We start from the raw sequence: 14,521 nt of genomic DNA, 5'->3' as shown, positions 1-14,521 counted from the left end.
TCCAAGGTTCCACTGAATTTGGTTCGTCAACAATACCCTTTTGTGAAAGCCAATTTACCTGATCTCCTCTTTTGAGTCCAGCCTCTAAGGCCTTGCTGTCCTCTGTCACATTGTCTATGAAGATGCCAAAGCCCCTCTCTCTGCCACCTAGCAGGCTAAAGGGCAGTGGTGAGTCTCTGTTTGCTTTCTGCAGCACCACCTGACGCAACTTGGCTTTAGCTGCTGAGGCCATGTTCAGTAGGCGCAAATGACCATTCATTTTCTGTGGGAAAGTAAGGAAGAAACATGTTATATGTTTGGTCAGTACTGTGACAGTTTACTGTGGTCCAACTTTTTTTTTTTGATTGTTTGCTAGCTCTTCTTCATCAGGTTATCATTAAAGATTGTACCAATTATATTAGTAACAATAAGGCTCACCTCTTCATCCAGCAACTTTGCAAAGTCTTCAAGAAATTGTGTCATTGAGGGGTTTCCTTCAAAATCATTAAAGTGATTGTTCACCCATAACAACACTATACGTGTTACCTACATAAAGCAGAAGACATGACAAGGCATAAATCAGATTTTGAAATTCGTCAAAATTTCTAAACTGTATATTTATAACAAAACTGTTATAAAACTGATAATAAAACTGTTATGTAAAAAAGTACACAGTCTGCAATAATCAATTTTTCTACTTTTGAAAAAGAAAAAAAACTATTTGTTATTGGCAGCTATTGGCAGTCACATTCACATAGGAACATGCAGACACACATACACACCGTATCTCTCAGATTATCCACTTTGAACCATTCTAGTAGCTTAGTGCTCACTTCCATGGGGCTGGAAAGGAAAGTGCGGTAAGTGAGGAGGAAATCTTCAATGTAGGTCGGATCCACAACTGAAGGCTCTTCCACCAAGTGCATAATCAACCTTTCTGGAGTGCCCTGAATCATACAATATAATACAGTAATACCATACATATATTCCATATAGTGATCATCAACGTTTTTGGTGAAGAGCTATGAAGTGTCCCATTTTTCAGTCTTACAATTTGCATGCATAGCACACTCATAGTTTGGCAAAATAAAGTAAAGCTCATCAGACCAATTAGACTTGAACTGTGCATCATCATTGTCAACTGCTATTTTAGCATCTGCCAATGTTTTTCTCTGTAGTCTGCTGGATAACAGGTAAAATAAGTAGCAAGTTACTATGGCAGGGGCTAACTACCTTGTCATAAATAAATCGTGCAAATTACTAATATTCAGTAAAACGTAGTGTAATGAGGAATGGTTGAAGAACTGCATGTAAACAAACCATACAAATTCTGAAACAATGTATTTTGGAGTGATTAAACCAAAGCTGTAGATTTTTGGTTATCATGCTCAGTACCATGTTTTGTAAAAAGATAAAACTCCTCATACCAAGGGTCAAGCATGGGGTGGAGGGGTGATTTGTAATTTCATACAAGGATACTTTGTACGAAAAAGGCCATCTGTCCAACAGCTTAAGCTGGGTCAGGGTTGGGCCATGCAACAGCACAATAATCCAAAGCACAAGCAAAACTATATACCGTATATGGATGGCTAACGAAGAAAAAAATTACATCACTTTGTTTTAGTTTGTGTATGTGGTTTTTCTCTAGTATCCAATTACACTGACCTGATAGAGCATTAAACTAAACTTGTTTGCTAGTGCTGCTGTTGCATTCTCTTGAAATTGTTGTCTCTTTTTGTGTAAGTATAAAAAAAGGGGTGCCTGGCCAGGTTCAAGCCAAATTAAAAAGGGCAGGACCAATGAGCTATGGCCAGTCTCTTTTCTGTAGGTGTTTGTGCACAGAAAAAACATGGAATTAAAAAAGTGAAAGAAAGAAAGAAAAAGTAAAGGATAATTAAAAGTGACCCCAGAGTTCTGTTTCCTTCATATCCTACAGACTGAAATCTACAAGGTGAATCTACATATTGCTGAATTTTAGTAGTTGCTTATTTTTTCCTGCCTGGTATTATGAATGTTGGTTTTCTCTTAGGAGAAAACTTCTGATGTGTTCATTGTCAACTGAGTTTTTTTGTTTGTTTGTTAATAGAAGTTGAAAAAACACAATGGTCTTAATAAAAAAAGGAAAAGAGTGATGGAGGCCTTTATTTGTGTTATGAGTATAATTATACGTACAGTGCAACCTTGGATTACGAGCATAATTCCATAATTCCGATGAGCATAGGATCGCTCCAAAACACTCGTAAAAAAATTGATTTTCCCATAAGAAATAATGGAAACTCAAATTATTTGTTCCAAAGCCCAAAAAATTAAATACACAAAAATAATTAACACATAAAATAAAGTAAGAATAAAAAAATTAACCTGCACTTTATCTTTTAAAAAAAGTAGAAATAAATCCAGACAGATTAGTGTTTCTGTTTATGTGCAAAGGCGGTGTGTGTGTGCGTGTGTGTGCGTGTGTGAGAGAGAGAGAGAAGCCCCTTCCATCCCGAAAGAGAGTGGCTGAGGGAGAAAATGGATTTTTAACCTTCTAATGAGACTTTCTCTTACACAGTAAAACTTTTTTCTTACTTATTTAAATTTCACATAAACACAAATTAACGGAAAGACTGTTTTGTTGGAAAAATAAACAAGGAACATCGCTAATGACACTCGTGTCAGTGCATACTAACAGAATCACTGATGTAAAGTAAAAATGAAACAAATGAACCTGCACTTTATCTTTGAAAAGAATCGCGACAGAGCAGAGTTTCTGTAAAGAGCAGAGTGTGTGTTTTTGTGTGTGAAGCATAGAGGGGGTGCTTCACACACACACAAACACACACTGAAGGCGAAAGAGTGTGTGACCCGGCAGGATGTCAAATTATGCGCACAATTGATTTTTAACCTTCTAATGAGACTTTCTTTTGCTTTACACAAACGCAAAAGAAACACAAAATAAAATATGTTTTACATACACACACATGGTCACACTGTTATAGTAAACAGTACACGCATCCACGGATGATTACTTATACCAGTAAGAAACGTGCTACAAGACCCAGCATGGGAGACAATTTAACCACAATCCTGCAACACGAAAGAGAAAAACTGTTGGCACAGTTGAGATCACGTGATGCTCGGTGTCAAAACAAGAAGCACATGCGTGGTACTTGATACTCGGTACTCGTAAACCAAGACAATGCTCGTTTTTCAAGTCAAAATTGATAAAAATCTTTGCTCGTCTTGCGGAACACTCATAAACCGCGTTACTTGCAATCCAAGGTTTCACTGTATTACCAAAATAAATATTCAAAAGCTCATAAAATTTATTGTTGAAAATTATATTGGTCAATTTTTTCCACCTGTGACTAGAGCAGGGACAGGGACTAATGCAGCTAGTTCAGACATTATCAGATACATGAAGATGGACATCTACAAAAAAACAAAAAAAAATGGGCAGGGGGTAAGAAATGTGCTACAGTATTGCATTAAACTTTAAAAAAATGGGTCCAGAAGCTAACACAGCAACTAAGAACAACTGTCCAATAATTGTTTCAAATAAAGGTAAAGTCGTCAAAGTCTAAATTGCTTAAAAATCAAGGCATTTTGAGTATATTTAATATAGTATAGTATATTTATTTATATTTAAATTAAAAAAAAGTCTTACCTTAATGACAATGTGGCCCTTGCAAGTGCCACTGCGATCTAGCTCACGATGCTCTTTAACCATGACAATCTCACCTTCTTCCTCTACCTTGTGCATGTTTTTCTCGACATGGTTGAGGATGTGCCAGTAGTCTTCCTGGGTGATGCACACCAGCTAAGTCAAAACAACACAAAGTAGCTTTGTGAATTTGTAAAGAAGCACGTCACAGGAACAATTTTCCACAGCCTAAAGAAAATTTTTAAGGACCACAATTGATTCTTTCATCATGAATAAACTGAAATCTGATTTGCCATAATACAATCCTAAAATGCTTGCATTATTCAGGGCAGGGTTATTTGTTTTACTTTTTGTGGCCTTCTGCTCTCTAATGCATAAAAGTCGGTAATTAATTGAAATTGTGATCACATTATACCATTTTCCAAAACTCCAGATCTGCCTGCCAGGACATTATAAGAGGAAGGTGCTTCTGGACATTGGATAATGCAAGTCCCATTATTACCTATAATTAACTAATTTAACTAGTTAATTATAGTTAATTAACTAATTTTATCTGAACTAAACTAATTTTAGTTAACTAATTTATCTGAATGAACTATGCTATAATTTACCAATTTAAATTGCTAGTTCACTATATTTTTGCCTTGTTTTGCATTCACTCCATGTGTTTTGAATGACATTGCTTTATGGCTGTAGTTCTGCATCTACCTGCAGTGACTCATTTAGATTTTTGTGGGGCATTAACAATGACATAGCCTCAATCAAAACATACAGTAACAGTGGTGCCATCATACTTGACTTATGCTAAAAGCTACTAACATAGTGATTTTTTTTTAGGGTAACTCCATAATAGGAAGCTGTCAATTTATAACAGTCATCAAGCACAGGCAAGCAATTTTAGTTGTTTTAGATGTACCATTGTTCAACTGTGCACAAGGTAAAATCATTAATTAAAGTTAAGAAAAAATTCCAGCCCAACTACATCTGAAAATCTTAATACCCACAAAAATCATTAGCTTCTGTGTGTGCATGTGCGAGTATATTAGTTCATGTTTAAGATTACATTTTACAGATTACATTTCAAGTTTGGTGCAAAGTGTTGTTGACTGTAGTTTGTGTGCATCTAGATTTTCACTGTAGTTTCTAGTCTTAAAATTTTCACATTGTCAGTCCTTTGATTTCCAGTTTCCCATCATGCACAGTGGGTAGTCAACCAGAATGGCTATTACCGCCATGCTTACCGCTGTGGCAAAACGACAGCGGCCAAAATAAATCAGTTGCATTTTAAAATTATTCGTGAAATGACCGCCAGGTGGTGCAAAGTGACATTTTCTTTCACCACAGTTTTTCTCAACAATATTCGTATTGATTTCAAACAGGGATATAACAGGGTAAACATGTAATGTTTCAATATAGATTTTATAACCCCCTTATAAACCCTATAGCACCAACCCAATCCCTCCCTGACTCCAAGCCAGTTTTACATGCATAAGAAAGGCTAGACGCCAGGCATCTAAAGAAAAAATAATAATAAAATATGGAGCTGGAAGTTTTTTGGTTCTGCATGCAAAAAAAGAAAAAAAAAAGGGAAAAGAAAAACAGACATACAATTAAATAAGAAGGGAATCAAATTATAAATGTATATGAAAAAAAGTCAAGGAAGGGCCCCCACACTTGTTGAGTCTGAAAAACGGATTAATTAATGAATCTTCTCCAGGGACAGACAGGACATAATATCTCTGAGCCACTGGGCGTGAGTGAGTGACGTGGCATCCTTCCACTGGAATAAAAGAGAACGCCTGGCCAGGAGTGTCGCAAAGGATAATAAACGCTGTTTAGCTGGAGTTAGACGCTTATCTTCCTCTCCAGTGATACCAAAAGAGCGATCAGAGGGTCTGGTTCAAGGTTGCATTTCAATATGTAGGATATGGAACTCCAAAGTGTTGTGGACATGATGAAATAAATACCTCTATGAATAAACAAGACACATACATGTAATATGGGAGTGATATTGTGAAATAATGGAACATTTTGAAAAAAAGCTTATTATTGTAAAATATATTGCACTCTGCAAATTATTTTTCCCAATACCAGAGATTATTGCAGCGGCATTTTATTTAATTCATGCTGTTTTTATTTCAAAATGTAATTTTTTCAAAGTCAGTTTTTATTTTAAAATCCCATTTTTCACGATGGCCTATTTATTTCATAATGCGACTTTTCAGCAGAACAAGTCGTTCTGTCAATCAAGAGCGATAGGGCGGAGCCAGCTGTGTGATTAGTTGCTCCTTTATTCAGACGTAAGTAGTAGCGCATGAAGTATCAAGTTAGGTCTAATGGTGCAATACGTATTCTGTGCAGTAGGTGGCAGTACAGTGTCTACTGTTAAATTATCCCTCTCTATCTAATCTGCTAAAATTAGCAGAACTGCCTGAAGTTCACACCAGTCCACCATCTTCCGTAACTTCTGACTTAGGACACAACTTACTAGTATAAAAATATAAGTCAATACAGAAATAAAAGCTTTTTAAGTATATTATTTAAAGTATCACTGAACATACACTACCGTTCAAAAGTTTGGGATCACTTTATAACTCCATGATCATTCCTGATGTTTAGTAATTTCTACATTGTAAAGGAATCCTAAAGGTGTCCCAAAAATGCAGTAATCTCTTTTGAACAGTTATTGGTGAGATGTGTCTGCTACTTATGCTCTGTAAAGACTTCATAACGCCTCTAGCTTTTTCTAGGTAGGTTTTGGTCTCGCCCTCCTGGGATGGCCTTCATGAGAGCCAGTTTCATTTTGGTGGTTGACAATACAGTGGAACCTCGGATTACGAGTAACGTGGTTTACGAGTGTTTCGCAAGACGAGCAACCATTTTTAATAATTTTTGACTTGAAAAACGAGCATTGTCTTAGTTTACGACCACCGAGTATCATGTTTCACGCATGCGCTTCTTGTTTTAACGCGCGCTGTGTGTGTGTGTGTGTGTGTGAGATGTGCATGCACGCGCGCACACACACACATTAACGGAGAGACCGTTTTTAAAACCGTTTAAAAATTAGCAAGGAACATCGCTAGTCACACTTGTGTGAGCGCATACTAACAGGATCACTGCTGTAAAGTAAAACAACAACAACAACAAAACAAATTAAACAGCTCCTCACCTTTGAAAACAATCGCAACAGAGAGAAGTTTGTGTGTTTATTTGGCAACCTGAGAGGAGGGGGGCTGTAAAGCCGAGACCTATCGTCTCCCCTGCTGGGTCTTAGTGCCTGCAGTGTTTTTGAGTGTGTGTGTGTGTGTGTGTGTGTGTGTGTTTAGGTCTGTGTAAGGCAGAGAGTTTGTGTGTTTGTTTGGCAACCTGAGAGAAGGGGGCCGTAAACGCGAGCGAGTCCCCCTTCAGCCCCCCTCCTCTCAGGTTGCCAAATAAACACACAAACTTCTCTCTGTCGCGATTGTTTTCAAAGGTGAGGAGCTGTTTAATTTGTTTTGTTGTTGTTTTACTTACAGCAGTGATCCTGTTAGTATGCGCTCACGTGAGTGTGACTAGGAATGTTCCTTGCTAATTTTTAAACGGTTTTCAAAACGGTCTATCCGTTAATGTGTGTGTGTGCGCGCGCGCGCACATTTTACACATATACACTCTGCGTGCACAAACGAAAACCCTTATCTGTCAGGGTTTATTTTTACATTTTTTTAAGGTAAAGTACAGGTTAATTTGTTTTATTTTTACTTTATATTTTGTATTAATTATTTTTATGTATTTATTTTTTGGGGCTGTAGAACGATAATAATTTAAGTTTCCATTATTTCCTATGGGAAAATTAAATTTGGTTTACGAGTGTTTTGGAATACGAGCCCACTTCCGGAACGAATTAAGCTCGTAATCCGAGGTTCCACTGTACAGTTCTTGCAGAAACTATTACAGAAAAGCTGACCTCTGTGTCTTATAATAACAACTAAATGTTGTTTTTGTTGTTGTTATGTAATTACCTAATTCCATATGTGTTATTTTATAGTTTTGAAATCCCCAGTATTGTTGTAGAAGGTAGAAAATAAATCACTAAACAAAAACAAAGAAATTTGCAAGTGACCCCAAACTTTTGAACGGTAGTGTATATTGGGTCATATTCGTAAAACAAAGGAAAAAACATTGAGACAAACAACATATAAAACTATAAAGACAATATTTTAGCAGGTCAGGGAGGATCATCTTGATGCAGTCAGTGTAAGACACACCACTCAGTGTATCAGCAAGCAAGTATACACCAATCAGTGTAAGCTGCAAGTGCAGCAGGTCAGTGATGATGAACCAGTGCCTGCTGATGATGACCAACACCTCTCCCCTTATCTACCAGAGTGAAAATGATGCCAGTCAAATTGAACAGGTAAGCTGGAATAAAATCAGTAGCAGCATTAGCTCATGCTAGTTTTATTATTAATTAAAATTAGTAAGTTTACTAGCCCGAGCTAATGCTGCCTCTGATTTTATTCCAGTTTATATGTTCAGTTGATTTTCACTTGGTTTGGGTACAGATAGGGGCGAGGTATTGGTCATCATCATCACTGACCCTGAGGTTGCTGGACTTACTGTCCCTGACTGTAATGTTAGAGCTGTCAGAGCCTGTGGAACTGTGATTTTCCCTCACGCAAAAGGCATAATCTGCTAATTTGAAGAATTTCACAGCATTTGCTTTTAAAGCTTTTTCTTCTTGTCGCATAAATTTTTAGCTCCACCTTTTCTTTTCTTTTATCCATGGCAACTATTCATTCTTTGCTGTATCGAAAAAGGATTCATATCTCTCCCTCTGTAAATTAAAAGTGAATGTGGGCGTGGTTTCAGAACACGTATGGAATAGGATTACAATACATTCACATGCACACAAACTGTGCCGCTTTGCGCCGGATAGGGGTGGATAAAAGAGCTCAGAGCCAACAATAGTGTTCAGCACAAACCCTTTATCAGCCTCACACAATTATAATACAAAACATACAGTAAACGTAAAGAAAAGGGTAAACCAATAGAGCGTTTCGAGGGGGGAAAGGGGGAGCAGCACAGCTGAGCTCCTGTTCCGTTTTCTCCTCCTCACCCGCGCGCACACACACCTCCTCACGCGCACTCATAAAAGGCAATGTGCCCCAGACGGCCAGTCCGCCACTGCCTAGCACGTTATTGCTAGCTGTAGCGGCGGTCCGCGCAGCAGGTATTCAGGGAAACTAATCGATGTTAAAGGATCAAGCCACTAAGCGCGCAGGTCCAACCCACTGGCGCTGATTGACAGAACGACTCATTCCGCTGAAAAGTCGCATTATGAAATAAATAGGCCATCGTAAAAAACAGGATTTTAAAATAAAAACTGACTTTGAAAAAATGATATTTTGAAATAAAAACAGCATGAATTAAATAAAATGCCTCTGCAATAATCTTTGTTATTGGGAAAAATAATTTGCGGAGTGCAATATATTTCACAATAATAAGCTTTTTTTCAAAATATGTTCCATTATTTCACAATATCATTCTTATATTACACGTATGAGTCTTATTTATTCATAGAGTTATTTATTTTATCATGTCCTATTTATTTATTTAATTTTGAACACTTTGGAGTTCCATAGTAGGACAAGGTTTTAAAAACATCCCTCCAGAATTTTTCCAAATGTCCAGTACATACGAATAAGAGACGCCTCTCCGCTTTTACATTTATCACAGCAAGGATCAATGTCTGGGTAGAAACGGGACAGTTTAAGTTTAAAGAAATGAGCCCTGTAAACAACCTTAAACTGTAACAAGGAATGGCGGGCACATAAGGAAGTAGAGTTGACAGGTTTAAGAATTGAATTCCAAGTATCATCTGACGATGCAAAGCTATGATCAACAAACAGATCTTTGCAAAGCTTGATGCCCTTATTGTACCATTCCTGAAACACTAAATCATGTAAAGAAGGTTGAAAGAGATGGTTAGAGACGATAGGACTGGAAAGAGAAAAGCCCAGAAGACCGCAGTGCTTTCTGAACTGAGCCCATATTCCCAAGGTATGCCTAATTAATAAGCAATTTCCCTCTGGGATTAATAAAGTTATTTGAATCTAATAACTGAATTGTTGATTAATTTAATTGAGGAGATGGGGAGTGCAGATCCAAGGAGTGCAGAGACAGAGAGATTTTTGACAGACTTTATCTCCATTTCCACCCAGGCAGGCCGTTTGGGTTGGTAATGAAAATATGACCAAAAGATTACACATCGAATGTTTGCTGCCAAGTAGTAAAAACGAAAATGAGGCAGAGCCATGCCACCGTCTCTCTTAGATCTTTGAAGTAGGGACTTATTCAATCGTGGATGCTTACCTTTCCAAAGGTAATAAGCTATAATTGAATCTAAAGCACCAAAGTAAGATTTGGGAATGAAAAAAGGTGCAGACTGAAAAAGTCAGAATACTCATTTTAATGCCATTAATGCGGCCCACCAGGGACATGGACAGTGGTGACGATTGTTCCAAGTCCTTTTTTGTCCTTTTTAAATTTTCTTTAAAAAGGTGTTTATGTTTCTTTGTAATGGTAATACCAAAATACCATTATGTTAAAAAGGAAATTGTGCATACCGGTTGTTAGTGCTGTATTATTTAGCAAATAAAAGTTCACTTTTGTGCAAATTCAACTTATATCCTGAAAAATAGCTAAATTCACTAAGCAATGACAGCATAGGTGGCAGGAAGGATTTGATATAAAAAGTAGAAGATCATCTGCATAAAGGGAAACTTTATGTTCTTCTCCCTGCCTCCAAATCCCAGATGTATCCCTACAACTGCGGGATGCAATTGCTAGTGGCTCAATGGCAAGGTTAAAAAGTAATGGGCTAAGAGGAGACCCCTGACGAGTACCCCGCTGAAGGATGAATGGTTGAGACTGCTGAGCATTTGTCAGAACTGAGGCAATAGGGCTTGAATATAATAATTTTATCCAAGTGATAAAACTTGGACCAAAATTAAATTTTTCTAAAGCCCTAAATAAATACTCCTATTCCACACGATCAAAAGCCTTTTCAGCATCCAAAGAAAGAACACACTCAGGGATCCCCCCTGATGTTGTGTACTGGACATCCATAAGGCGTCGAATGTTAAAGTAAGAATAGCGATTTTTGATAAAACCGGTCTGGTCCTCGGATACAATTAAGGGTAAAACATTCTCTAATCTACGAGCCAAGACTTTAGCAAGGATTTTAACATCCACATTAAGAAGAGAGATTAGTCTACAGTATATGAAGAGCACTTTGTTGGATCCTTATCCCTCTTTGCTATGAGGGTAATGCGAGCCTCATTAAAAGACGCGGGCAACTTACCTTGCTTAAAAGATTCAGATAGAACCAAAGCTAGTTGTGGTGCAAGGTATGAGGAGAATTATTTTTAAAAAACTCTGCAGGGAACCCATCAGGACCCGGGGACTTACCAGATTGCAACAATAAGGTTAACTGAAATTATTTCCTCTTGTGATATGGTCCCTTCTAATCTTGATCTAGAATCAGGGAATAGTGTTGGGATATCTAGTTGAGTCAAGAAATTCTCAACTGAACTATGGTCCTTTGGGAACTCAGAAGTATATAATCGAGAATAAAAATTCCTGAATGCACCATTAATATCAGAATAGTCGGTAGTGATGGTACCATCCTCCATCCGCATTTTTGTAATGTGTTGCTGTGCTCTAAATCCTCTTAACTGATTAGCTAAAAGTTTCCCAGATTTGTCACCATGAATCTAAAATTGGCTCCTACTCTTTAATAATTGATGTTTAATTACATGTGTTGAGATAAGTTCAAACTTACTTTGCACTTCTATGCGCTTTCTATACAGATTGGGGTTTTTAAATAGAGCATACTGCTGATCAATTTCTTTAATTTGGTTGGTCAGGTCTTTTCGCTCTTCATATGCCTTCCTTTTCATATTTGCAGTGTATGAAATTATCTGTACCCTGAGGTAGGCTTTCATAGCATCCCAAACAATTAAACGTGACACTTCAGGTGTTTAATTTGTGTTTAAGAAAAAAAAATATCTGGTCTTCCATAAATTTAACAAAATCGTCCTCTATTAGTAATGATGAATTAAAATGCCAATGTTTATTAATTTGAGGGAAATTAGGGAGCTTTATAGACATAACTGGAGCATGATCCGATATCCCAATGCTCTGATAAGCACAAGAATTAACCATTGGGATCAGTTAATTATCTATAAAGAAATAATCAATTCTGGAGAAAGTATGATGAACATGTGAGAAAAAGGAGTATTCTCTCTTTTTTTGGATTAAGGAAGCGCCATATGTCAGAGATACCAAAGCTGCAGAGATAGGACTGAAGTAGCGTGGCGTATAGGATTTACGCAGAGGTATAGGATTGGAAGATGATCTGTCAAGTGATGGATCTAAACAGCAGTTAAAGTCTTCCCCTAGTATGAGAGAGTATGAGCTCAGATCTGGTAGAGCAGAAAAAAAATGTTCAAAGAAGTAAACATCATAATTAGGGGCATATAAATTAGCCAACACTACATTGGTGTTAAATAATTTCCCTGAAACAATGATATAACGACCATGTATATCCGTAATAACATCATGATGCTCAAAAGAGATGTTTGGATTAATGAGAATTGAGACACCCCTAGCTTAGTTCTTTCCTGAAAACTGTAGTATTGCGTATTAAAAAATAAAAATGGGGCCCTATAGAGCCTATTATGGAGTAGGTTGCGTTTTGTCGGGCTTTCGCTGAACAATAATATTTAATATATGTTAAAATCCTTTTTTAATTTCTAGTTTATTTCATTAACTGGTTGGTAATACGTAATCATAACGTAGTGACAAGTTTAGTATTTTTTTTTTTTTGGTGACGGCTATGGCTGGGAACTTGAGAAAGTACAAATTCAGCGGATCATCCAGCACTAGGCCCTCAGCCCCGTTAGTGAGCCGAGCTCAAGCCGCACCGTTACTTCATCTACCTCAAAATTGGAAAAAATGGACGTTGAAGTCCTCAAATCCCAAATTCTTATATCGCTCCAGAGTGACATTTTAACTGTTATTAAAGAAAATTTGAGAAGTGCACTGACCGAAAAACTGAACTCCATTAAGGGTAAGTAACAGACGCTAAAGGCCAAAATCCCCAGTTGCGTTGCTTCAACCCGCGCAGAAATGGACCAGATTAAGGCTTCTGTGAGGGACATGGAGGGCAGACTGTCTACATGTTCGGATGAAGTGGTCTCAATGGAAACTACTATAATGAGCCTGCAGGCGGAAATGACCTACTTAAAAGCGAGGTATGATGATATGGAAGGGAAAATGCGGAGATGTAACATTCGAATTCTGGGCGTTCCGGAAGAACCAGGGTCAAGCTCCACCGCGTCTGTTTCTAAATTACTGACCGAAGTTTCTTATTGACCATTCGTATAGAAGTTCTGGCCCCAAGAAGCAGGGAGGGAAAAAACGCGTACCATCGTCGCCAAGTTACACTACCATCAGGACTGTATGGAGGTACTGCGCCATGCCCGGTCCCGAGGTCCACTTCGCTTTAACGGTGGGCAAATAGCTATATTTCCCAATTACACTCTGATTGTGGCCAAGGCTCATGCGGCATTTACTGAGGTTAGAAAACTCTTGCGAGGACAGGACGGTCTGTGCTTCTACATTTTGTATCCTCTATAGTCCGAAAGTCCGAAATCCTACTACAAGAAAATACAAATTTTATTCTTCAGTACTAAGGCTTCTGCCTCTTGTAACAGATTCGCTATAAAGCCATAGTGATATCAGACCACTCCCCACTGACTCTGTCAATCCATATCCCCAGTGCAGGATTTAATGATCGTCCTTGGAGATTTAACTTCTCGCTTCTCTCAGATGAGAAGTTTGTGAGCTTTATGAGTTCAGAGATAGAGTTTTTTTTTAAATGTGAATCAAACTCCAGGTATGTCATCTTCTACAGTTTGGGAATCCTTAAAGACATATCTAAGGGAGCAGATTATTTCTTTTTGTGCAAAACAAAATATGGAGACCAGGAAACAAGTTACAAAATTAGCAAGATAAGATAAAGGAATTGGATTCAATATGCAGTGTGTCACCTACACTAACCACACTCAAACAACACTTATTATTACAAGCGGAATATAATTTAAATTTCGACAAAACACGCAGAATATCTGGTTTTAAAATAACGCTCCTCATTTTATGAGCACGGGGAAAAAACAGGTAGACTGTTGGCCAATCTGTTGCGGCAGCGATCGCCTAAACAAGCTATGCCCGAAATAAAAAATGATCATAGTGTAAAGTGCACTGATAATTTAACAATCAATAGCTGTTTCCTACACTATTATAAATCATTATATACTGCTTTTTCAGCTGTTGACACCTCAACTTTAGAGGCCTTTTTTTTCAAAATGTATGTATTTCTACAATTAGTGTAGATACAGCATTGCAATTAGATGAGTCTATATCTGATACAGAAATAGCACTAGCAATCCAAAGTATGCAATCTGGTAAATCACCTGGACCAGACGGATATTCTTCAGAATTTTTAAAAACCTTTTCCAATCAGCTCTCTCCTCTGTTGGCGTCAGTTTTCCGAGAAAGTTTTTCTTCTGGTTTATTACCTCCAACTGTGCGGCAAGCAGTTATCTCCTTAATTTTGAAGAAAGAACAGAATCCTCTTGACTGTAGTTCATATCGTCCAATTTCAATATTGAATACCGATACGAAAATCTTAGCGAAAGTTTTGGCCCGCCGTCTGGAGGAAGTTATGCATTGTGTTATTTCACCTAATCAAACAGGCTTTATTCAAACATTCTTTTTTTAATATTAGGCACCTGTTGAATATTATCTATAACACATCTCTATCTGACAATTTGGAAACAATTAATTCCCTCG

The 14,521-nt window shown here is 37.6% G+C and overlaps 1 protein-coding gene across 4 annotated transcripts in view; it reads right to left on the bottom strand.

The window, feature by feature from the left end:
- rapgef6 (Rap guanine nucleotide exchange factor (GEF) 6) overlaps positions 1–14,521 on the bottom strand; it is a 154,804-nt gene that overhangs the window by 87,151 nt on the left and 53,132 nt on the right. For all 4 annotated transcript variants that reach the window (XM_053478204.1, XM_053478202.1, XM_053478201.1 and 1 more), the window contains exons 8-11: positions 3,629–3,781; positions 762–926; positions 418–525; positions 59–262 (exon numbers count right to left, since the gene is read on the bottom strand). In XM_053478204.1, coding sequence (XP_053334179.1) covers positions 59–262; positions 418–525; positions 762–926; positions 3,629–3,781 — 630 coding nt within the window. The remainder of the gene's footprint in view (positions 1–58; positions 263–417; positions 526–761; positions 927–3,628; positions 3,782–14,521) is intronic.

Source organism: Clarias gariepinus, chromosome 19 (genome assembly GCF_024256425.1).
Source record: "Clarias gariepinus isolate MV-2021 ecotype Netherlands chromosome 19, CGAR_prim_01v2, whole genome shotgun sequence".
NCBI classification, from domain to species: domain Eukaryota; kingdom Metazoa; phylum Chordata; class Actinopteri; order Siluriformes; family Clariidae; genus Clarias; species Clarias gariepinus.
This window is presented reverse-complemented; position numbering and strand designations above follow the sequence as displayed.